Here is a 26,918-nt window from a genome sequence, read left to right on the forward strand (position 1 = left end):
TTGTCTTTTGTTCATTTTTGACCAAAATAAAGAAAACAATCAGTATAATAATTAATAAATTAATTATCATTAACTAGTTAGGTTTTTAACATCAAGAAAAAGTCATAACCTACTATTATTAGACATTAGTTTATTAAAACATAGAAATTATTATAAAGGTATTTGAAAACATTTACAAATGATTCAAAACAAAAAAAAAGTTAAATATTATTTTAAGAATATTTTTCAGTATAAATACAAGAAGAAAACTCATTTCGTCAAACACACAAAACCAACAGGTACAACAATTTCATTTGCTCTTATCAATAATCAGTATATATATAGTTTTCTAAGTGTTGCATTAAATTAATATAAATCTTTTGTTTTTACAGAAATGTTGTCGTCTTCTTCTCGAAAGGTAATGTATTATATGTAAAGTGAATTTAGTACAACTTTTATGTATTTACTAAATTATGCAGTGACCTCCAAGATATGTATGGGTTGTGTGCTACATATAATATGTCTGCAAAGGAAAATGTGGCTATATTTTTACATATGTGTGGACACACTATAACACAGCGAACTGCAAAGCATACATTTGGTCATTCAGCAGAAACAATTTCCAGAAAGTTTCATGAGGTACTTGTTGCACTTGTATCATGGCCACTGATATGTTTGCTCCAGATCCGGCGTCTCTTATGCAAGTTCATCCTAAATTGCAATCAAATAAGTATTATTCGAAGGATTTATATATTAGCGCAATCGATGGAACTCATGTTCCTGTTATGGTGTCTGGAAGAGATCAACGAAGATATTGGAATAGGCATGGAGATACATCCATGAACATCCTTGCGATATGCAACTTAGACATGTTATTCACATATGTTTATGTAGGAATTCCAGGATCTGCTCATGATTCTAAAGTTCTTTCGCTTGCAATTGAAGATGATACTAATTTTCTTCATCCACCCGATCGTAAGTATTATTTAGGTGATTCAGGATACACATTACGTCGTGGATATCTTTGTCCATATAGAGGAGAGAGATATCACCTAAATCGGTTCCAAAATCAAGCAGAAGAAAGAAATTACAGATAAGTCTTTAATCGTCGCCATTCATCACTTCGGTCAGTGATAGAAAGAACTTTTCGAGTATGGAAAATAATGGCGTATTGTGAAAGACGAAGGAAGGTATAACATACCTACAATGCAAAAAATTGTGGTGGCAACCATGGTTCTCCATAGTTTTATTCGCAAATCAAATCTTGTGGATCCTGATTTTCAGCCAGAAGAAAATGAAAACGAACAAACGACAAATGAGGAAAAACTTTCAAATACGATGGAACAAGATCTCAGTTCAAGACAATATATGGAAGGTGTTTGAGATGAGATTGCAAACAGCATATAGGAACCGTTAAATTTTAATATATTTTTTATTTAATAAAATATAATCTTATTTAAAGTAATAAAAATAAAATTTTTGGTTAGAATAAATAAATAAAATATATTTGTTGCTAATTTTTTACTGATAAATAAAAAGTAGATAGAAAAAATAAGTAATACATTTGGAAATGAATGTGAAATATATATTTATAACAATCACAACTTCTAAAGCTTTTGATGCCAATCAAGCTTTTTAAACTTTTTGTACAACCATATTTCTAAAGTCAAAGCCTAAAGCGAAAGTCTTTACCAATCGGACCTCTGATTTCTCTTAGTTTATAATCTAGGGCTATCTGTTTTTCTCTGTGTATCAAAAAAATGTATAGTTCTGATCCGCATTTAACGGGATGAAAGTGAATAATATATATTATTAAACCACTTTTTGATAATATATGAATTTCATTTACAAAAGGAAACAATTTCTTTAATGTATCTCCAATAATGAACCTCATTTTATGGGAATGGATTATTAAAATGAGGGTTTGAATGAGAGTTTCTCCAATAAGAAACCTCAAATTTATCTTTAAAATTTATGTAATTTGCATTTTAATCCATAATTTCAATATAAATTATAGTTATAGTCATTACGATTTATATAGATAAATAATACATACGCATTAAAAATATGAAACATAATATTTATAAATAAAATTTATTATAACATTAAAATATAAAATAATAATAATATAAACATCACACATTAATTCATAAAAATAATAAAACTATAGATTAATTAATATTATTATTTTCATAGTGTTTCCATATATGACCAATCAACACAATTCGAAATAAGAAATGAGTCTCTTAATTTTAATCTTAATGTTACGAGTAAAAAATTGTTAAAATTGATTATTTTCATTTCGTCATTTCAAAGGTTGCTTGTAGTGCCGATTTTGCATTTCTAACCGGTGATTTGATATTATAATTGTTGTGTGAATAAAAATTATATTTTAAATAATATTATTTTATATTATTTTTATTTTTATTTTAATATGTTCTTATATATTATATACTAGTAATATAAATATATATATATATATATATATATATAATACTTAGGTGAAATAAAGTTATAAAGATTTAAGTGATATGAAAATTAATACTAGTCCAGGTATATGTAAGTTATAAAATTATAAGAACTAAACTGAAAAGCAAATAGTATTTTGAAGTTTTGAATAGTAAAACTTTAAATTTGAAATTCACTATTCAAAACCTAAAAATTTGAAGTTTTGAACATCTTTTAAAAAGCAAAAAAAACTCAAAATTTAAAAGTTTGAAGGCCTCTCGAAGATGCTCCTATAAAAAAGCTATGGATAGCTTAATTGTTTTTTCTCCTTAGAGACAAAATGTACCCGTAAGTTACCCACTGGGGGAGAAATGAGCTTTCTTCTTCTATCAAGATCATTTCCGATAGTTCATTTTTTTTTTCAAAATGAAGTAACATTATAATAGAGTTGGATTTTATTCCAATAATACTATATTTTAAAATAAAAATATAGTGATGAACAATAACTAAACGAGTTACTATTTTTATAGAGTAAAACCGTTTTATTATATTATAGAGTAAAAGTTAAAATATCACTAGAGCATTTTTACTTAGAAAATCTATTTTAAAATGAAAAATAAATTGAAGTTGGAAATGCTTCAAATCGAAGCAATAAGATTACTAGCATACGTAATGTCTTCAAGCAACAAATTAAACTAGCAACAGAGCGGTTTAACTTAACAACCTCGATACGTAAATCTGTATCTAGGTAAAAGTTCCATTCAAGAAGGATTAAAGATGTTTAAATTTCCATTTTTGAGATTAAAAAAACTTGAATTGAGTTCATGGTGCAAAGTATTAAAGCATCTGCAGCTCTCAAAATCCCATACTGAGTTTCTCAAATACAAAATAATATTATTAACTACAATCTTGTTAAATGATTGACTCCTTAAGATTGTGAAAGAAAATAAATCCATCTAAAAAAGCATGTGGGATCAGAGGTGAAGCTAGAATTTTTATAGTATGGGTGCATTATTAATAAACAGAAACATAAAGAGGAATTGAACTTGGAAAACTATGGGTGCATAACGTGATTTTAACCACTTTAGCTAACAAATTTCAATTGTAATAGCCTTAATATTTTCATCTTATTGTTTGTATGGGGGCACGTGCACCCATTATCATCAATGTGCCTTCGCCTCTGTGTGGGATTATAGTTTTTCTTTTTCGGCAAAAACTCCATATTTTATTAACTTCTATCCAGCAAGTTGATTGGGATCAACCCGGCTAGAGGAGAATAAACATGGGAGAATACAGTGTTACGAGATCAGGCTTCTTTTGCAAGAGAGTCCGCTCGAGAGTTTAAAGCGCAAGAGATAAATTTGATAGAAATGAATGTAAATCTAGGGCGAAGAAATCGAAACTCTTCTAATTCAGCCAATAATACTGGCCATTCTTCATCTTCTTGTTCTTCGTGGAGGAGGTTGACTAGCTGAAGGCAGTCTGACTCGAAAGACATGGTGTGGTGGCCGAGAAGTAGGACAAAGTTCAATTCCCAGAGAAGGGTTCGAAATTCTGCCTGGATTGGAGAGACTGTTTGGTTACTACCGAATGAACCAAACGTTTCTCTTCCTGCTTCGTCTTTGAGGTGAAAACCTCCTCCGAAGAACTGGCTCGTCTTGTTCCATGAGGCGTCGACCTTACAGATTTTTCCCGTGTGTTCTTCAACCACAGGTGGAGCTTGTGCGTTTGGCACGTCCTCTCCTTGTGAGTTCTCAGAGACTTGCGCCAGCTTGCAAATGTCAGCTTCCGAGGAAGTGAGCTGCAAGGTATCGAGCGGGGAGATGTCCTTGTTATTGAAAAATTTCTCGTTACGGGCTTTCCATAGATACCACATGACCCAAGGTGCTTTAAAGAGTATAGCTTCAGGGACGTTCCGTTCTTTTGCTCTCCAAAGGATATGGTCAAGGTTACTGAGAACCGATGTGCTCGGGAAGGATCCCGGAATGAAGGGTACGTGTGCTAAGTCCCATGTCTGGATAGCTGGGGGGCATTCGAAGAGGAGGTTGTTGACCGTCTCTCTATCTGCGCTACATATGGGACATGATCTTTCGTGACCGTAATGTCGCTCTACAAGGCGATCGCAAAATGGTAGACAGTTCGAAATGGATTTCCAGAGGAAATGCTTGATTTTGCTAGGCGCTTTCACCTTCCACACCTTCGCTTTGAGCCACTTGGTGCTGGGTTCAGATATAGGAGCATTCTCTTCGCCTTGTTTAAGTTCCATGGCTAAGTCGTATCCAGATTTAACCGAGTAGGCGCCGGAGTTAGAGTGGCTCCAACAAAAGCCATCTTGGGGGTGTCGGACACGCGGCTTTATACTGCAAATGAGTGGAATTGGCAAGACCAGATTCTGGAATAAGGCTTCTCCAGACATACGATGGGGAGTTGGCCTTTTCAACTGTGATTGGGGTTGAGTTCCTATAATATCGTCCCTTGAGGACACGGGCCAATAGTGATGAGGGGTGCTGGAGCAGCCTCCAAAGTTGCTTCGCAAGCACTGCGAGATTAAAGTATTTGAGATCTCGGAATCCAAGTCCGTCCTGATCGTGAGGTAAACAGATTTTGTCCCAGGCGATCCAGTGTAAACCTAGGCTATTTTGCTTGGAGCTCCACCAGAAGTTTGAGATTGAGCTCATGAGTTTTCTAATGTTATCCTGAGGCAGAAGGAAGCAGCACATTATGTAGGTGGGAAGGGCTTGGGCCACCGACTTTAGCAAAACTTTTTTTCCTCATTTAGAGAGGAGTTTAGCTGACCAAGAGTTGATACGAGAGCTAAGACGGTCTTGGATGTAGGCGAAAGCCTGTTTTTTGGATCAACAATTTTTTTTCGGCAGACCTAAATACATTCCCATGTATCAAGAGTTTTTAGAGCATCTCCGACTCCAATCCACCATTATATTTTTTTATAATAGTATTTTAAGTCAAACTACTCTAAACATATTCTATTTTTTCTTCTAAAATAAATATTGCTATAATTTTCTCATCTCTAATCCGTATTGCTATTTTTCTCATAAAATAGAGAAATTCTGTAATAGAAATGAGATTTGCTACATTATATTTTTTAAAATAGAAACCTCAAAAAACAGAGAGAGAAATACTATTTCTTCTTTTATAAACAAAAGAAAATATAACAATCTCTAATTGATTGGACATTGTCAAGTGTCTGTCTCCAGTAGAGAGAAAATAATATTGTAGAGAGAGGAAGAAGTTCAAATTTGAGAAATTGATATAGTAAAATTTAGAATATGTAAATGATCATGATATTGCAAAAAAAATTTGAATAACTTTTACAAGAAATAATAAAATTCATGTCTAGTGAAAAAGTATTAAACAATTTATCCATATAAACTCACTGTATTGGCGAATATTTTCTAAATTTTAATGTTTGAACTGCAAACATTTTCATCAGCTATTTTTAAATTATAGGTAAAAAAATGTAAATTTGACATCTTTAAATTTTAAAATAAAAATTAAGATACTTTTACATTATTTAACTATTCCATCTCTTTGTGTGAAAATATAATAGTTGTAACTTAAAATATATATACTCTCTGTTTTTAATTAGATGACGTTTTTGAGTTATGCACGTAGATTAAAAATTTTTTTCTATATAAAAATATCATTAAGTATTCACATGACCCAAATAAATCAATAACAAAATAGATTTCTTAATATAAATGTCAAACAACATAAAAAGTAAATAAAATTTACATTGAAAATGAAAAATGTTATACAATTTGGAACAATTTTTTTTTAAAACGTCAAGTATTAAAAACGGATGGAGTACTAAATTAAATTCATATATTATTTTTTGGAGTATATGATCCAAATATTGATTGCAGTATTACTGATCCGGATCCACACAGGCTTAAATTTTTTTGGATATCTTCTTCACTATATATATATATATATTTATCTTTATAATTGTAATTATAATTATTCTTTTCTACAATTCTACATTGTTTTCCTTTACACTTTTCTCTTTAGTTTCCCATTTGAATACAAATTTAGTTATCTTGTTATTTGTTTTGGACCAAAGCAAATATAATATCCAATTACGTGTGAAACTATCATATATTTTTGTACGTGCCTACTTAATCTGTATGTTATCTTTCTCATTATATTACTGCTTGTATAAATCTAGAGTTTTTCTTGTTTCACCACTAAAATGATATATAGACAATAAAAATTTGCCACATTATATTCTGTTTGTAAGAAGAAAAATAAAAAATAATCAGAAAATAGTATTAATTACCGAAAAAAAGAAATTTCAATGTTGTTAACGCCGTCAACAAAATCTTAGACCTTACCCGTTATCAAAACCCTAAACCCTAAATCCTTGGAATCCTAAAACCTATCCTAGGGTTTAAAGTTCTTATAGTTTAGGGTTTAAGGCTTAGATTTTGGGCTTAAGGGTTAGAATTTAGGATTTGGGTTTATAATTTTGTTGACGGCTCTACTAACGTCAAAGTTTTTTTTTTCTTTTTTCGGCAATTAATATTATTCTCTGATTATTTATTTTTTCCGCGAACATAATATGACATGACAAATTTTTATTAACTACTCCCTCTGTTTCTAAAAGCTAGACTTTTTAGTATTTTCACACATATTAAGAAAACACATTAAACTACCATAATAAATGTATCATTTTCTGTAATTTTCAATTTTCAATAACTTCTAACCAATAGTAATTCAATAAAGACAATTAATTTTCTTGAAGGTTACAATTTTTTTATAGAAAACACAAAAATACATATTTCTGAAACAAACGTTTTTTTCTAGAAAGTCTATCATTAAGGAACGGAGAGAGTATTATTTTAGTGGTTCACTTCTGGGTGAACTCGCAAAAAACTTATAAATCTATGCTAGTAGACAGGTTGCAATTTTTATATATATTAGATATCATCAAATTAAACACAGCATTTCCAATAACAAATACAATTATTAAATTGCCAAGTTCCTAGGCTCTTTGACATCTAGATTTCGAATTCAGTCAACTGATCAATAACATCCGGATGCTAAATATACAAGCGTAACAAAATCATATAACCAATCGTATGGTTTTCATATTCTTTAATTCGTTGTAAAGTGCATGCAGTGATTTTATTGATGAATGCGATTGTTCAGGGAAAAGAGAATAATAGTAACCTAGATGACAAAAAAACTCAGCCGTACATACACACATGAATACAATACAAACCAGACACTACATATTCACATGTCACCCGCCTTCAAGCAGTACTCTTTTTTTTCCCTACTATATACTCCTATTTTAACAAAAAACATATATGGAACTTACCACAGCTTGGGTCAACGATATAAAATGCAATACTTTCCCTAGATAACATACCAAATGATCGATCATAGAATGCACACCCTACAATCTAACTACATATTCCTATTTTTTGCTATTTCAGACATATTGCACATACATATGTGGATAGATAATCATACCGAACGACTCAGCTAGATAGATATCTATATAGTAAAAGCTGTTACTGTATTGATTTGTCCTGCATAAACGACCGACCGAAACGGTGCGTTTCCCGATGATAAGGTTACACGGCTCTCTGTATTGACTCGTCTCTTTCTTTCCACATCCCTCTCTTTGTCTGGTTTCTCTCTGTTCTTCACTTTTCAGAATATTAAATACATAAAATTAATTAATCAGCGTGAAAATACATAATATTATGGACATGTCGTTTTCGTCACCTTCTCTACGCTTTTTATTCTTTTTGTTTCCTTATGTGTCATGCAAAACCACAAGAAGAGAGACTAGTAACACACTTCTCTCTAAACCGGACCCAAATGACCAGAACGAGGATCATAAGCCCGACCCGGTTCCCTTCTCTCAAATCCCAACGCTGCGGCAGCGGCGGAGACGCTAGCTTCATGGAACAGCTCCTCCTACACTGCGCCACCGCCATCGACTCCAACGACGCCGCACTGGTTCACCAACTCCTTTGGGTCCTCAACAACATTGCCTCACCCGACGGCGACTCCTCCACCCAACGACTCACATCTGCCTTCGTCCGCGCGTTGCTCGCACGTGCCGTCTCCAAAATCCCCACACTCTTCTCCACCTTCGGAAACACCGTCTTCCAACCGCCGGCAGATGAAATACACCGGTTCTCAGTCGTGGAGCTCGCCGGGTTCATCGACCTAACTCCGTGGCACAGGTTCGGATTCATCGCGGCCAACGAGGCGATCTTAACCGCCGTGGAAGGCTACGCAAAGGTTCACATCGTTGACCTAAGTTTGACTCACTGTATGCAAATCCCTACTCTCATAGACGCCATAGCAACCAAACTCAACAAACCTCTGCTTCTCAAACTCACCGTGGTCTCCTCCGCCTCCAACTTTCCACCATTCATCAACATCTCCTATGAAGAGCTCGGTTCAAAGCTCGTCAACTTCGCCACCTCGAGAAACATAGAAATGCAGTTCACCATCATACCTTCAACGTACTCCGATGGCTTCTCCTCACTGCTCCAACACTTACGGATGTACCCTACCTCCTACAACGAAGCTCTCGTCGTTAACTGCCACATGATGCTCCGCTACATCCCCGACGAAACCCTAACTCCATCATCACCATCTTCGTTATCTCTCCGTAACGTTTTCTTGAACCAACTCCGATCCCTGAACCCAACAATGGTAACCCTAATCGAAGAAGACGCAGATCTCACGTCGGATAATCTCGTCACGCGGCTAAGTTCCGCGTTTAACTACTTCTGGATCCCTTTTGACACGACGGACACGTTTATGAGCGAGCAGAGGAGGCTGTACGAGGCGGAGATAAGCTGGAAGATAGAAAACGTGGTGGCCAAGGAAGGTGTGGAGAGGGTTGAGAGGACGGAGACGAAGGGACGGTGGCTTGAGAGGATGAGAGATAATGAGTTCGGTGGAGTTAGGGTTAGAGAAGAGGCGGTTTCGGAGTTGAAGGCGATGCTGGGGGAGCACGCCGTTGGATGGGGAATGAAGAAGGATGATGACGACGAGAGTCTAGTGCTGACGTGGAAAGGTCATAGTGTTGTGTTTGCTACCGTTTGGGTTCCGATTTAGTTGGGGTTGATTTGGTTTTACATTTAACTACCGGTTATGATTGGATATCAGTATTTAGGATTGCTGTATTTTGCGTTATATATACCTTTAATTAAGAAGAATTAGGATTTTGGACTAACAACTAAACCATATACTCCCTCCCTCTGGTCCCGAAAGTAAGATTTTTTAGATTTTTTTCTTGTTCCACAAAGATAGATTTTCTATATTATTAAGGTATTTTTTTATATTTTTGAAGAACATTAATTGAGAATATTTGAATTGATTAAATTTCATTGGTAGAAAGTTATTGGAAAGCGTATAATAAAGTAAAAAATAAATTAAATTATAAACATTTATTAAATTCTTAATAAGCCGTGCATACTCTAGAAAATCTTACTTTCGGAAACAGATGAAGCATACGAGTCAAGAAGCAACTTTATTGTAGGAAACAAAGCAGTAAGAAACATAACAAAGTCAGTGGCTGGTGTTACAAACTCAATTCAATCTAACCAACCAATAATAGACACAACAAACATTGGTTAATGTTTTATCACACGCAACCAGTATATTCAATCAATGTTTTGAAGGATCAAGAACTTGACCCATGAACCAAATCACTCCACTCTTGTCTTCTCTCTCACCGTAAATAGAAATGGATGGTCACTTGGCCAGCTACAAAAACTGGTTATTTCATCAAATACTAGGATCGGCCCGCCCGATGATAAAAATTTAAAAATAATTGAAATAGTTAGAATAAATATTTAATATAAATTTCAATTACACGTTAATATTCAAAAAGAATTACAGGTTACAGAGTTCTGTAAAATTTACTCTAAAATTTTATAAAAGGAAGCTAGAATCATAATTTATGTAATTGGAATATTTGATTCCACGGTTTAACGTTTTCATAAATTCAAAAAGAATTACAGGTTACAGAGTTCTGTCTGAATCTCTAATGGTTAACTCTCTTAATCTATTATCTTTGATCTATTGATTCATAAAACGCTATGTTTTGTTCGCGATAAGACCAGAGAAGAAACAATGCCGAGTAGGAAGAACAAAGAGAACACCCAGTGGACGGGCTAACTCTGGCCATCGTCTTGGCTTGTATCACCGTCTTCATTGTTGCCATTTTCATCAACGTCTGCCCCCAAGACGGCCGCTGGTCGCTGGAGCCAAGGGAGATTGCGTTGCAAGGTTTCTCGTAGGTTCTTGTTCCAGCCACTCAGAGAAAACCTCTCTTAGACACATCTTCTTCATTGTAAGAATTCTGTCTGTTTCAAAATAAAAATGTCAATCTTTTTCCTCCCAAGAGTGAACGTTTTGATCAGTCTGATCCTTTACTGCCTTACAAATCAGGTTCATGCTTGTTTTATGTTTCAAACGTATCCTTCGTTCATCTTTTTTTACCAGAGTTGCTTTTGATTTTTCTATATGTTTGATCCTTTGACGCTTTAGAATTCAAGTTCAAACTTGTGGTTTCAGATTGGAGAAGATGGGAGCTTCGGAATGGAGCAAAATTCATGAATGGTAGAGAAGCCCACAAAGATACAATTGAATGTTAAATATCTAAGGTTTTTAAAAGACGCCAAGTGTTACCTCCTTGTAAAAGTATTAAGTTAAGTGGACACATGAGAGAGTGAAACCCAGTTAGTTTTTGTTTAGCAGAAACACATGTTCATTCTCATCTTCGTTTGCATCTGACTCATCCATACGGTGGTTGAAATGAGATTAATCTGATTTCTAACATCTTATTTTGGATGTGGAGATATTTTAAGATTTTTTTCTTTGATTATATAATGTTTACTAAACCCTAAATTGTCTGAAATGCTCTGACATATTTTTTTATGTAGGTAGTTTTAGGTGAATGCACAAATATTAAAAAAGTTATTAATTTTTCCAAAAATAGCATTTAATATATAAATTAGGTGCAGTTAAACCAATTATATATCAGTATATATTATTTGATTGGTCACACTATACCCAATAAAAATAAAAGTTAATTTGAATTATGAAAACTCCTTATATTTTGAAAAAAACAAAATTTACTTAAAGTACTTACGATAAAAAACAGAGGGAGTATAATATTTAGAATTAGTTGAATAAAGTGTAAGATAAAATTAAATATATTGTTTGCTCTGTGATTTAATTCCGTTGGACGTGTAGAATCTGCATGTAATAACTGTTGTGATTGTTGTAGTACAAAACGTTTTGTTGGAAATTATTATTTTTTTTCTGAAAAAGGCTATTGCTGGAAATTATTTGACTTAATTTATAGTTTGGCTCGGTGTTCCTTTTGTCATTTTTTTCTATCTTGTTTGAAAACCTCTTTTCTAAAAATCGAACCTTTTTGAAGCTTCTGTTGTAACCATTTACATAGGGTGTCAAAGTTCAGACATGTGCAAACTACACTCTAGAAAGTCTACACTCAGTATCAATCAAAGTGGAGACTTATTACACTCTGGTCAACACAACATTTTCAACAGAACGCGTGTGGCTACTCTCCCTCTTTAGCCCACTGAATGACCTGCAAACAAGGTAAATAAAGATAATGCATCTAAATAAAGATGGTTGAGGATATGAGAGGGAGAGAGAGAGATAGAAGAGTGCAACATAAGGCTTACCAAATGACGTAGGTGGAAATGGGTGCTCCACAATGCTTTTTCGTGTTTTGCCATGAACTAAACAGAACCATAACCTGTATAATGTCCAGCATTCCTCTTTGTAAGTCTGAGACCCTCAATTCACATAAACAACAAAACGTAAATGATTGTGGTTGATATTGCTCGGAATAGTAAATCTAACAATAGTTTTAATTCTGACAGAGGCTAATGTCACATCCCCGTGTAGCTGTTGTAAATTATTTATAAAGATAGTCATAAACCAAAACGATGCATAAGACCAGAACTTCAGTAAGTGCGTTGTTACCTGCCAAATGGACTGACTGTCTTAGTTCTTTCTTGGTTGCCTCAACAGCTAACTTTTCACATGTAGCTTTGTTGATGATTTTCTGAATCTTTCCCAACCGTCACACTCCATTTGCGTTCAGAAAATTTTAACTTTAAAGCAAGCCCATCCAGAGAAGCTCCCTGAAATCAAACAGAAATGAGTTGCTGTGATTCATCAAATCCAATCAACTAGAAGTTTCAAAGAGACAGCTATTATACACATGTACATCTCTGAGTCGAATTCTACAAAACTATAACCGCTTGAAACATTTTTCACATTCCTTACACACTTTATTATCTGCTTACATGGATTAAAATTAAAAAAAAAAACACTAAAACAGAGTCATGGTTAAAGCAAATCATTCATCCATGTGTCAGAAATGAAAAAAAAAAGCTTACCTTCACACTCAGAATCTTTCCTTGGTTCACCAGGTCTATTAAATACTTCTTCAAACTCTCATGATCTCATTAGTGTCTTGAAGCTCAGATTCATAACATGAATGACATTTGACTGAAATATAATACACCCCAAGAATTGTCTTTCGAATCCGACCCTGTTCCACCACCGCCACGACCAGGATTTAACCGAAGGGAAACTCCATCTCCGGGAGGCTGCCAGAGATCCGGTGGGTCTCCTTGAGAGCACAAAAGAGCAGACTTTACACCGTTCACCTTCTCCGCACCTCAATTTGTAGCGTAACACCTCTCTCTCTCCTCCCGTAGGCTTGAGAGAAGAGATCTTGTTACGGTGGTGGTTGGAGTCGCGGCGTGGAGACGGTTCAAGATGAAGTATTGAAAGCGAGAGAGGGTGAGTGAAGCGGTTTTTCTGGAGGTGTTTGACCTCAAAGCTGCGGCCATGGCGGGTTAACATGAAAAAAAATCAACGTGAGGGAAAGTTAATCAGCAATCGATTAACATCATCCAGTTCAAGCTGAGATTTTTGGAGATGGGTATGCGAGAAATGAAGGAAAGATTGAAAATTTTGGAGATATGGTGATGTATGGTTTTGAGAGAAGGAAAGCTAGCCTTTTTATAGCCTTTTGGAGATATGGTTATGTGTGTTACCTTTATTAATATAACAACACACCGTTACAGAAACTGGATCGTCCCTCTACCGATCGAAAGAAACGAAGAACACGAAGGTTCGCATCACGACTGATTAGGGTTTCCTTCGACATATGTGGTCGATGGGCCGCAAACGTACGCGCGACATAAAGCCCAAAGCGAAGCCCGCAATTATGATAAGTGCATGTTAACGAAACGATGCGTTTCATACGTGTCGCAACAGTATCACGCGAATTTGTGACCTGTCAGCTGACGTGGATAGCCTGGGAGGGATCCAATCTTTTTTTATATATATAAAGAAGATAAACATACGGGCCTTACGACGTCGATAGAAACGGCTGCAGCTTCAGTTCCCTCTTCATCCACCTTAATGCAAGCTTTATGAAGAATGTTTGAGACATACAACTTCTCACCGATGGTAGGTGAATTAACCATCTCAGTTAGACTACCTCCAAATGATCAGTCAAGCCCATATCCTTCAACACACCCAGGGGCGAAGCCAGCGCTTAGACTATGGTGGCATTTACCCGTAGTTTTATTAATATTATACGTTTTGTATGTAAAAATGCAATAGAAATCAGCTAGCTGAGTTGGTTTAGTAATATTGTTCTCCCTTTATTGGCCCAAGTTCGATTCCCCTGTAGGACATTATTAACTTTTGCACCCACAATATATTTATTCTGGATTCGCCCCTGAACATACCTGAAGCTTCAAACTCGAAAGAGAACTTAAACTTGGGAATTCTAAAATCAGCTAACTCTATTTGGTAGTCTGGAATATGGTTATCAAGAAAACCTGGCTCGGAGCCTACTTTTTCAAGCAGAGTAGGGCAATCCTTCTCTAAAATCGGGAAGATAAATATGCATGGAGAATTGCCATAAGGGAGGTGCACAACTTGGAAACCATCATAGTGTCTTAGGTATTGGTCCTCGTAACTGGCCATGAAGGGGACTTTCACAGAGGTGCCATCAAGAAGGTGAAAATCACTATCTTTTGTGAACCTTACATTGAATTTTTCTCTCCAAGCTCCTTTGATGTAAACTGCATTTGCAAATATCACTGTGCTTTGACGGATAACCTCAATGGAATCCTTTGAAAGAATTTGGTTGATGAGTACGTTGGTGTGAACTTCAGCCCATGTATTCACTTCATCAATTACTTCAGCAGGCTTAAAAATAAGCAATCATCAACCAATCTTTCCGAAAATTCAACATAATAAACATAATCCACACAAGGAGAAAATTGCAACGTTACTATATTAAGAATCTAACATCTAAGGCCATGTCCGATTTTGTATTTGATGCAATATATGGATGTAGCATTTGAATACAACATCTAGATGTTGAATACAAACATTATTCGTTTTTATAGTTAGTATTTGCATCCACATGCAACATTTAGATATTAAGTTGTTTGTTTTTTTAATTTTATAATAACATTTCAATATAGTAAGAAAAGACTAAAACTGCATAATTTATTTTCTTTACAATGAACTATATATAATATTCAAAAAATATATATTTAAATTTAATTTGCATTTTTGGAGGAAAACAAGATTTTGCAATTTTGACGGAAAAATAGTTTGATTCTAGCTGAAAACCTAATTTTGAGATTTTGACGAAAACACGATGTTCCGGTTATGATGAAAAATGCAATTTTATTGTTTCAGTGGAAAACTCAGTTTTACGGTTTTAACAGAAAAAACTTAATTTTTTTTTATTTTGACGGAATAATTGTTTTTTTTTGCAGATTTGTAGAGAAAACTCGATTTTTTTTATTTTGCAAGAAAACACGATTTCCTAATTTTGTTGAGAAAATTTGATTTTAAAATTTCAATATATTTAATTTTGTTGGTTAGATTTAAAAGTATAAAAAATTGAATTAATGAAAGATAGACACCTAAAACAAAGAGTCTCTTTAAGTTTTGTTCACGTTTCTGTCCAAAGAATCATCTCTCTGCTTTTCCTTCCCTCTCTCCTCTTTTATCATTTCTTTTCATTATTTTTATTCTCAGAGACTTGGTCAGATACCATCAATAATCATATACTCTAAAATCCTACTTTAAAATATTTTCTGAATAAGATCGCTTTCACAATTTTTGAAGAAAAGAAAGTAATTGATGAAGTGAATACAGAGGCCGATAGCTTTAAAATAAAAAATTAAATACAGACAGGATTTTTTTTGGTATTTGACTGAATTGAAACAAAGATTTGTGGTTGAAAGTCAATCAACTGAAAGTGTGAAACAAAGAATATTATATTCAAACAATTTATAACTTGTTATTATTCTTCAATCAACTAGTTGTACGCGATATATGGTCTCACGAAACGGATAAATTATGTTAAGGCTCGAACCGACTGACCAATTAATCTTGATTTGAACACTTCAATGCAACCTTTTGAAAATTCTCGTATAATAAGAAATATTGACCAAGTGATGAGAAGAAAAACAGCTGAGTTACCACACGGCAGGCAAAGTCTTTAAAAGGTAAAACCCTTAAAAACCCATCACAAACATCACTCTTCGGCTTCCACAAAGAATCACACAAATTCATGGATATTGGATACATGTTTTTCATTCCACAGTTTTCCTAATGAAGATTGGTTTGAAACATATAAAGTTGGAAACAAGAGTTATGTTCGGTCAGAGGACGACAAAGTGTGGAATGTCGTGGGTGTAGGACTGATCAAGTATGGATGCATAATGGCACCATCACAACATTGAATGATGTCAACATTTAAGTAATGAAAAATAATCTGATATTTTTTGGACATGCTTTATACGTATTCTAGCAGACTTAAACGTGTATATTAAGCCTTCTATCAGGTTTGTTTTGAAGGTATAGTCAATTACAACTTTTTCATTTGGCATATGTGATCCATCCAGTTTTTTGAAAGCTATAAGAAACAATGAGATCGAAGAATGGATAAATGTCATGACAGAAGAGTTAGTTAGTCTAAATAAAAATCGAACTTGGGATGTGTCGATTTACCAAAAGAGAAAAAGGCAATAGTTTGCAAAGAGGATTTTCAAAAGGAAACCAAAAAGACTTTTTCTTGGATTCACCCCCTAGGTTCACCAACCAATAGAAAGTTGTCATTTTAGATCTAGTATTTTTTAATTAAGGAAATAAAATAACTTGCTAAATTATATTATGCTATTAAAATAAAAAATAAAAAAATTAAATAAATAAAAATAACAATAGTTCTAAAAAATATTATTTAAAAAAAAATATTTATTTTTAAGATTTAGAGTTTAGTGTTTAAGATTTATAATTTAGAATTTATCCAAATGTTTAGTGCTTTTCCAAGGGTTTAGGGTTTACCTAAGGGTTTAGGGTTTACCCAAGGGTTTAGGGTTTACCCAAGGGTTTAAGGTTTTCCCAAGGGTTTAGGGTTTAGGATTAGAGTTTAGGGTTTAGTGTTTTGTTGACAACATGTTTAGTGTTTTTCCAAGGGTTTAGGGGTTTACCCAAGGATTTAGGGTTTAGGATTTGAGTTTAGGGTTTAGTATTAGAGTTTAGGGTTTAGTGTTTTGTTGACAACATTTTTTTTTTTGAATTCGTTTTTTATATATTATTTTTATTTATTTTTAAATTTTATTTTGAAAAAATAATATAATTTGCCAAGTTATTTGGTTTCCATAATTAAAAGATACTAGATTTAAAATGATAATTTTCTATTGGTTGGTGAACCTAGGGGGTGAACCCAAGAATAACTCAACCAAAAATGTATGAGAATGAAGTAGTTTGGATTCAGGGTTAGTGGTTTTTTCACTTCAGTTCTGTAAATGGTTTTTCCAATAAACATCACCTTCACAAATTTTGAACAAAAGAGTTCATACCTCATGTTAACAATGCTAACATGATTAGTGGTACAAACCCAATACCTCAGGGTTAGTGGTTTTTTCTACTATACCAAACAACTTTATTATTAAAGAAAAACTGACAGAACCAGCAAATTCAGTTGCTAGCTTTACAAACCCAATTTCATCACAAATAATACATACAACAACATATATAGAATAAAACATATTATTGGCTTAATGTTTTCTCCCACGCCACCAGCAATTGAATCAATGTTTTGAGGGATCAAGAACTTGACCCATGAACAAAATAACTCCACTCTTGTCTTCTCTTACCGTAAAAAGAAATGGATGGTCAGCGACAAAATCTGGATTTTTCCTCAAACACTGGAGTCGTATGACACCAACAGAAACGGCTGCAGCTTCAGTCCCCTCTTCATCCACCTCAATGCACGCTTTATGAAGAATGTTTGAGACATACAATTTCGCACCGACAATAGGTGAATCAACCATCTAAGTTAGACCGCCTCCAGTAGACTTAAACGGGCAAGTTAACCCCATATCCTCCAAAACATCTGACGCTTTGAAATCGAAAGTAAACTTAAACTTTGGAATTCTAAAAGCATCCAATTCAATTTGGTAGTCTGGAATATGGTTATCAAGAAATCCTGGTTCGGAGCCTATTTTCTCAAGGAGAGTAGGCAATCCGTCACTAGCATCAGGAAGATAAATGTACATGGAGAATTGTCGTTGATCCTCTACATAAGGGAGGCGCACAACTTGGAAACCATCATAGCGTCTTAGGTATTGGTCCTTATGGCTGGTCATAAAGGGGACTTTCACAGAGGTGCCATCAAGAAGGTGAAAATCATTATCTTTTGTAAACCTTGCATCGAACTTTTCGCTCCAAGCTCCTTTGAAGTACACTGCATTTGCAAGTATTAGTGTGCTTTGACGGATATCCTCAATGGAATCCTTTGAAAGAATCTGCTTGATGAGTCCACTGGTGTGATCTTCAGACCATGTATTCACTTCATCAATTACATCCGCAGGCTTCAAAATAAGCGATCATCAAATTAACCAATCATTCCGAAAATTCAACGTGATAAACACACCCACACAAAGAGAAAATTGCAAGGTTACCATAGTATATTATAGACCTGTGTCAATCCACTAATTGCCAATTTATTTTGAATAAAAAACCATTGCAAAGAAGATAGAAGAGTTACCTTGTTAAAGAAGTCAACCTGGCTGCAAGTAGCCTTGTAGGAGTTCTCCAAAAGCTCTTTAAAGGAAAGCTTCAAGGGTAGAGATTTGTCAATCCAGGCACCATTAGCTGTAGATAAGCTCAAGTCATTTCTCTCGCTGCCATCGGCTAAGGCAACCGATACTATCTCTGTCAAGACAGTGTTGAGGTGCTCTGTTGATGGTGACATGAGGAAGGAGAGGATTTGTTCTTTGGTGGCGGCACACGAACCAGCGGCAATGATGCTGAGCAAAAGATTGATTGACGTTGGCGAGAAGACGAGGTTGGAGCCGTCAGCGACGGTATCGATGACGTGTTTTGCTAATCTTACCACAACGTCGTTTTGCTTCTCCATGTTCTTTTTTATAGCTTTTTTTCAGCCTAGAAAGTGCCGGACGATTTGATAATGTATAGAATGGATGTAAATATATATACAGGGGTAATTTATTATTATATATTGTTTTCAAAGTTTCAGAAAAGTTGAACAGTCTTCGACTCATTACCTCCAGCACATTTACAAATTAAGAACCTATCTTAATATTTTCTGAAAATGACTTTGTCAGTATATTGAAAACAAACTTTAAATTATCGAATAAAATACAGATAGTTGTTTTTTTGTATTTGACTGAATTGAAAACAAAGAGTTGTGCGGTAGAAAGTCAATCAACTGTACTGGATGGAGAGTTAAACCTTGTTTTAAAATGTTTTACTCAGATGATTCATATTTTGTTAGTATTATTCTTATACATCAACTGGTAGATGTAATTATGTAAGCGATACATGGTCTCACGAAACGGATATTATATGTTAATGATCGAACCAACTGAAAAATTAATCTTGATTTGAATACTTCAATACAACGGTTTGAAAAGTCTCGTATTATAAAAAATGTTGACCAAGTGATGAGAAGATAAACAGATGAGTTACAACACGATAGGCAAAGTCTTTAAAAAGTGAATTGAAATTAACCCATCACAAACATCACTTTTCGGCTTTCACAAGAAATCACAGAAATTCATGGATAATTGATACATGTTTTTCATTCCATACTAACTCCTAATAAAAGGATTGATTTGAAACGTATAAGGTTGAAAACAAGGGTTATTTTCTATCAGCGGATGATGGATCTGAGCATTTTAACCGGACCGAAACAGACCTGAAAAAACCGGTTCAGATCGGGTACCAATAATGTCATTTTACCTCCATTGGGTCTCATTATGGAGAACCCGCGGGTCTTGGACCCGACCTAAACCGAATCCGAACCCTGGACCCGAACTTTAATAACCCTAGCCTAATATCTGCTTCAGATATATGATAAATTTCTGGTGTAAATTTTGGTATAGGATAAACTAGACGATCATCTGGAAGACGTTATTTTTTCTTCGACTACCAAATAACTTTATTACTAAAAAATTAGCAAAAAGACAGAACCAGCAAAGTCAGTTGCTAGCTTTACAAACCCAATTTATCACAAAAAATAGTATATGATAGATACAACAAAATATATAGAATAAAACATATTGTTGACTGTTACAAAAAAAAAAAATTGTTGACTTAATGTTTCCCTCCCATGCCATCAGCAACTGAATCAATGTTTTGAAGGATCAAGAACTTGACCCATGAACAAAATCACTCCACTCTTGTCTTCTCTCACCGTAAATAGAAATGGATGGTCAGCTATGAAATCTGGATTTTTCCTCAAACATAGGAACCTTATGTCGCCAACAGAAACGGCTGCAGCTTCAGTTCCCTCTTCATCCACCTCAATGCAAGCTTTATGAAGAATGTTTGAGACGTACAACTTCTCACCGATGGTAGGTAGATCGTAAAAAGTCATTATTTATCACCTCAGCACGATTACACTAGGTAGATCGTTTTTAATATATATAATGAAAATGACTTTCATTTAAAGTAATACATTAGACTATTAACAATGGTAAAGCATATTCAACACCCTAATTTTATTTTGACAATTCCACATCAGCATTTTCTTTTACACGTATTATTTCATTTTTTTATAAAAATAGATTTTTGATATGTTCAAATTAAATAAAATAAGGTTCTATTTGTAGAGTTTTAAAAATGATAATTTTTTATATAACTTTCTATTGCACTATATTCAACCGTTGAATTTCTTTTTTTCAACTGACCATTGTAAATGGTCTTAGAAATGAAGATTGTTAGCTGGTGGGGGTAGAAAGTCAACTAGATGGCAAATTCAAACCTATTTAATAAGTTTCAAACAATTTTATAGATGATTTCGGCCTGCCATTTTACCCGGACCCAAAAACCCAAACCGAATACCTAATCCGAAACCGAACCAAAAATTTACAAGTATTTATTGGGTCCAAAATTCTTCTACCCTAAAAAATTGGAACCGAAAAAACTGACCCGAGTAGATCCGGACCCAAAAAATCGATCAGAGTAAAACCGACCCAATAAAAACCGATCATATCCGACTTGAAAACATGACAAAACTATAATTTTTGATATTCTATTTTCTATATTGTATTTTATGATTTAGTTGAAATATCTTTTTGTTAACAATCTTTGTTATTATTTTTGTAACATTTTCAAGTAATATGAAGTTTTAAATGTAAAATTTAGAGTTTAGAAATGTTTTAATTTAATTATTAATATATTATTTTAAATTATTTTAAATTATTTTGTAAAATTATAGATATATATGACATATTCGACTAAATTTGATAGGATTTGGATATTTCATATTTTTAAGATCCTAAATATCCGAACCCGATCGGACCCGATATGAACCCAAAAATTACGGATATTTTATAGGTATTTTAATTTTAGACCTGTACCGATCCGGACCCGAGAAAAACCCATCCAAACCCGAACCAAAAATTTACAAGTACCTATTGGATCCAAATGTATAGGATCCGAAGGACCCGGACCCAAAATAACTGGTCCGGGTTTATCGGAAGTCCCGAACACCATGTGCTTAGATGGGTTTCTTGTACGTTAAGTAATAAGCAAGAGACTCAGGCACCTGATATGATTCAAGAAGATCTTTTGAGAACTCTACACTGTATTTTGTAAACGAAAACAAAAATACAAAAATAAGCATGATAAAAGATTTATATATATGGACACACAAATCAAATCTCTTTTAAAAAAACACACACACACAAGTCACACAATCTTTTATTTTGCGTAAATCAAGGTTTGCCAGACTAGGAAAATACTTGTCTAATTTCCTGGGAAAACAATCCTACAAACGTTGACTTGGTTTCAGAATTAAATATTTTTGGCCTTAAATGAGATGTATGTTCTTGTTATCTGATTTGAATAATTATTGTGTGTATATATATATCTTTATAATATTATTTGAGAAATCAGTTTTTTATGTGTCGGTCTCGCGTTGATTTTAGAATCCTCCTATACATTAAAAGAGAAGTCACTTTAGTGATTTTTGCTGAGGTGGCACTCATATAGAGCTTCTCAGGAAAAACGTTATAATTCTATTGGCTGGTTTTTTTTGAATTTTTCTTTTTCATTTATTTTAATCAATCGCTTATGTAGACAAGCCCAAAACTATTGTCAATTTCGTTAAGCCCATATATAGCTAGGGGATAATAATTATCGATTTAGTTTAGCCTTGGGTACCGGTTCGGGTTCGGGTATTTCAGATTTTCGGGTATTTCAGTATAGAGGTATAGAACCCGTTCGAGTATTTCTATACTTCGGGTCGGGTTCGGATATTTTTAGTTCGGATTCGGTTATTTCGGATCTGGTTCGGATATTTAGATTTTGAAAAAAAAAATTAAAATTTTCATTTCTCAAGTTTCTTATATTTAAAAATATAACTTTCAGTTAACTAATTTTTTATTTTTAATAGATTGAATAGTTAATAGATTTGGACATAACATTTTAAAACTAAAAAGACATTAATTTAGTTATTTTTTTAAATTTCGGATGTAACTTTTTGTTAATTTTTTAAATAAAAAACTTGACATGCATTTTAAGTGAGTAGCAAATCATTTTTTCGTAATTGTATGTATATCATATGAACTTAAAGTATGTGTAGTATCAATATAAATATTTTATATAAAATGAGAGATGTAAACTAAAAATATAAGGTTAATTATACATATGTTCGGTTATCTTCGGATATCCATTCGAGTTCGGGTATCCAATCTCTCCTTATTCAATACCCGTTCGGGTATTTTGCTGCTTCGGTTCAGATTTCAGTTCGGGTTTTTCGGATCGGGTTCGGGTGCCACTTCGGATATCGGGTAAAGTGCCCACCCCTACTAATTAGGTTGTTTGTTTTTAATAACTTACATTTCTAATATGGATTACTTGCGCAAGTTGAAATCATTAAATATGCAAATAACTTATTGACAAAATTTGTTTTTAATAACTTACCTTTCTAATATAGATTACTTGCGCAAGTTGAAATCATTAAATATGCAAATCATTTATTCACAATATGGATTACTTGCGCAAGTTGAAATTATTAAATTTTATCGATTTAGTTTACCCTTGGGCAAGATTTAGAATTAAGACAAATATTAAAAACTTTCCTTATTATTCAAACGGTAAACTTGTGCATGTTGATATCATATTTATTATATTGCTTACAAAATATTTTAATGTTTCTATTTAGGTTGTTTGTTTTTAATAACTTACCTTTCTAATATGGATTACTTGCGCAAGTTAAAATCATATCATATGCAAATAATTTTTTGACAATACACATTTAATATCTTTCTTTAAACGATTTTATTATTTATTGTGCAAAATATTAAAATCATTAATATGAGAATAAATCGACTGTATATATATAGGAGATACCCAAGGTCTTAAAATACAAACATTCTCTTTTTATTCTTTAAAGTATTATTCACAAATCTCTCCTCTCATACTATTAAGGTATTACGACAATGCTGCTTGTGTGCTAAGAAAAATGTGTTTAGACGCAAAGGCTCCTCATCTTTAGAACCATGAACTCAACTCTTTGTGTCTTGTCTCCAAAAAGCATGTCTGGTCTATCTTTTCCATGTGTTGAATACTGGTAACGACAATATGGTCTTCCTTTTTTTATATGTAGACCAAGTCGTGAGAGTGATAGTGATCCAGAAAACCTTGATTGAACATGCTGAGAAGCTTCGCGAAGTTAAAGCAGTTCTTGAAGAGGTTATTTAGTACTTTTTCTCTCTTTGTTGAATATTGTCCGAGAAAGTATTACATAGTATCATTTAGTAATACTATCTTATATCATATTTTTTTGTTGAATATACTATCTTATAAGTATGCTAGCATTATGCATTTTTTATTTAATTCATGAGATCATTTTCTCACAGCAGAGAACCTTTTGGAATGGCGCAGGGAGGAAATTTCTCAGGGATATACAGGAAGGTTCAACTGAAGCCGCTGAAGTGGGATGGTGAAGGCGAAGAATAAAGACCTGTAGAGGCTCTTATGATTTTTAAATACGGCGGTGTTCTAACTCATGCTGGTAGAAATCAGGTGTTTACATACTCTACCATTTAACTTGTCATTGTTATATATATATGTTTTCCAAATATGGAAGAATTGTTTAACTTATTGACGTTTAACATCACTTGCCATATAATCTAACGAATATTACAAATAACAATTTATGGAAACTATTCTCGAAATTATTGAAAGACTAATAATGTTTTATTTATTACTTTTAATATTTATAACCTATAAAATAAATTGAACGAAATTTTATATAACATAATTATAATAGTGTTATCCTTTACTTGATGAACTGTGTTCGAATATAATTATATAATAACTATTTTAAATATTTCAAAATCCAAAAATGTTTATTAATATTATTTTTAAATTATTTATCGTTGTTTAAAGAATAAATTTATCATAATTTTAAAATAATTTATAAAATGCTTACAAAATGCAAGGCAAAGTTGCACTTTCAAGAGTTAAGTCGAGATCTGGATTAAAAATCCTAATAACTAGTAAAGAAGGGAAGCCGAAGACAAAAACATTGAATGTTGTCTACAAACAAATTTTTCAGAATATTCCGTAGCCACGGTACGTAATTTTAATCTACTTTTTTCAAATACAAATTTTAAAATATATAAACTTTTACAATTATTTATTTTTTGTATTTGCCAGATGGGTTGTGATGAGTTCAATAAAATTTAGAAATTTATAAATCTATCAAATAATGTTAACCCGTCAAATTGCTTACAAAATTTATTTAATTTTTTGCACGTTTCTAATTGAATTTGCTTTCTTTATCGAGAAATGTACTTCATAATTTATATTATTTACGGATAATATTTTGATTTTTTTATATTTTCTTTTAATATGTCTACATAAATGTTTGTTTATTATTTATGGAAAAATAATATTATTCACCTAAATAAAGAATTACGACACATATACAATCCTCCTATACATTAAAAGAGAAGTCACTTTAGTGATTTCTGCTGACATGACATTAATATAGAGCTTCTCAGAAAAATTGTTATAATTCTATTGGTCGATTTTTTGAATTTTATTTTTCATTTATTTTAATCAATCGCTTATGTAGACAAGCCCAAAACTATTGTCGATTTCGTTAAGCCCATATATAGCTAGGGGATAATAATTATCGATTTAGTTTAGCATTGGGCAAGATTTAGAACTAAGACAAATATTAAAAACTTTTCTTATTATTCAAACAGTAAACTTGCGCATGTTGATATCATATTAATTACATTTGCTTAGAAAATATAATAATGTTTCTAATTAGTAGGGGTGGGCGTTCGGGTACCCGTTCGGGTTCGGGTCGGGTATTTTAGATTTTCGAGTATTTCGGTATAGAGGTGTAGAACCCGTTCGGGTATTTCTGTACTTCGGGTCGGGTTCGGGTATTTTTAGTTTGGATTCGGTTATTTCAGATCGGGTTCGGATATTTAGATTTTGAAAAAAAAAATTAAAATTTTCATTTCTCAAGTTTCTTATATTTAAAAATATAACTTTCAGTTAACTATTTTTTTATTTTTAATAGATTGAATGGTTAATAGATTTAGACATAAAAATTTTAAACTAAAAAGGCATTAATTTAGTTATTTTTTAAAAAAATTTGGATGTAATTTTTTGTTAATTTTTTAAATAAAAAACTTGACATGCATTTTCGGATCGGGTTCGGGTGCCACTTCGGATATCGGGTAAAGTGCCCACCTTTCTAATATGGATTACTTGCGCAAGTTGAAATCATTAAATATGCAAATAACTTAGTGACAAAATTTGTTTTTAATAACTTACCTTTCTAATATGGATTACTTGCGCAAGTTGAAATCATTAAATATGAAATTTAATCATTCACAATATGGATTACTTGCGCAAGTTGAAATCATTAAATATTATCGATTTAGTTTACCCTTGGGCAAGATTTAGAATTAAGATAAATATTAAAAACTTTCCTTATTATTCAAACGGTAAACTTGCGCATGTTGATATCATATTTATTACATTGCTTACAAAATATTTTAATGTTTCTATTTAGGTTGTTTGTTTTTAATAACTTACCTTTCTAATATGGATTACTTGCACAAGTTAAAATCATATCATATGCAAATCATTTTTTGACAATACACATTTAATATCTTTCTTTAAACGATTTCATTATTTATTGTGCAAAATATTGTGCATCATTAATATGAGAAATAAATCGACTGTATATATATATGAGACACCCTAGGTCTTAAAATACAAACATTCTCTTTTCATTCTTTAAAGTATTATTCACAAATCTTTCATCTCATACTATTAAGGTATTACGACGATGTTGCTTGTGTGCTAAGAAAAATGTGTTTAGACGCAAAGGCTCCTCATCTTTCATCGACTCCGCCACCCACTTTGCCTTGGAAGTATTATATGCTACTTGATGAATCGACTCTGCCACCCACTTTCATCGACTCTGCCACCCACTTTACCTTGGAAGTATTATAGAAAGATTAATAATGTTTTATTTATTACTTTTAATATTTATAAACTATAAAATACAATGAACGAAATTTTATATAAGATAATTATAATAGTTTTATACTCTACTTGATGAATTATGTTCGAATATAATTATATAATAACTATTTTAAATATTACAAAATCCAAAAATGTTTATTAATATTATTTTTAAATTATTTATCGTTGTTTAAATAATAAATTTATCATAATTTTAAAATAATTTATAAAATGCTTACAAAATGCAAGGCAAACTTTCACTTTCAAGAGTTAATTCGAGATCTGGATTAAAAATCCTAATAACTGGTAAAGAAGGGAAGCCGCAGACAAAAATATTGAATGTTGTTTACAAACAAGTTTTTCAGAATATTTCGTAG

The 26,918-nt window shown here is 32.9% G+C and overlaps 3 protein-coding genes and 1 long non-coding RNA gene across 4 annotated transcripts; 1 reads left to right on the plus strand and 3 right to left on the minus strand.

Moving 5' to 3' along the window:
• The first annotated feature begins 6,388 nt into the window (after positions 1–6,388).
• On the plus strand, positions 6,389–9,660 carry LOC111209136 (scarecrow-like protein 32). The gene has a single exon (XM_022708958.2). It carries the CDS (start codon positions 8,215–8,217, stop codon positions 9,532–9,534), a length of 1,320 nt encoding a protein of 439 aa, XP_022564679.2. The 5' UTR covers positions 6,389–8,214; the 3' UTR covers positions 9,535–9,660.
• Positions 9,661–11,842: 2,182 nt separating this feature from the next.
• LOC125591608 lies at positions 11,843–13,689 on the minus strand. The gene is made up of 4 exons (XR_007327710.1): positions 12,861–13,689; positions 12,442–12,602; positions 12,138–12,243; positions 11,843–12,040 (listed from the first exon to the last, which is right to left on the minus strand). It is a non-coding gene; the product is annotated as an uncharacterized LOC125591608 (long non-coding RNA).
• A 452-nt stretch (positions 13,690–14,141) lies between these two features.
• LOC111209002 (serpin-Z10-like) lies at positions 14,142–17,843 on the minus strand. The gene is made up of 3 exons (XM_048766938.1): positions 17,667–17,843; positions 14,229–14,694; positions 14,142–14,164 (listed from the first exon to the last, which is right to left on the minus strand). Exons 1-3 carry the CDS (start codon positions 17,841–17,843, stop codon positions 14,142–14,144), a joined length of 666 nt encoding a protein of 221 aa, XP_048622895.1.
• Positions 17,175–21,477, minus strand: LOC106408280 (serpin-Z10-like). The gene is made up of 2 exons (XM_022707544.2): positions 18,560–21,477; positions 17,175–18,383 (listed from the first exon to the last, which is right to left on the minus strand). Exons 1-2 carry the CDS (start codon positions 18,929–18,931, stop codon positions 17,844–17,846), a joined length of 912 nt encoding a protein of 303 aa, XP_022563265.1. The 5' UTR covers positions 18,932–21,477; the 3' UTR covers positions 17,175–17,843.
• Positions 21,478–26,918: the final 5,441 nt, after the last annotated feature.

This window comes from Brassica napus, chromosome C8 (assembly GCF_020379485.1).
Source record: "Brassica napus cultivar Da-Ae chromosome C8, Da-Ae, whole genome shotgun sequence".
NCBI lineage: Eukaryota > Viridiplantae > Streptophyta > Magnoliopsida > Brassicales > Brassicaceae > Brassica > Brassica napus.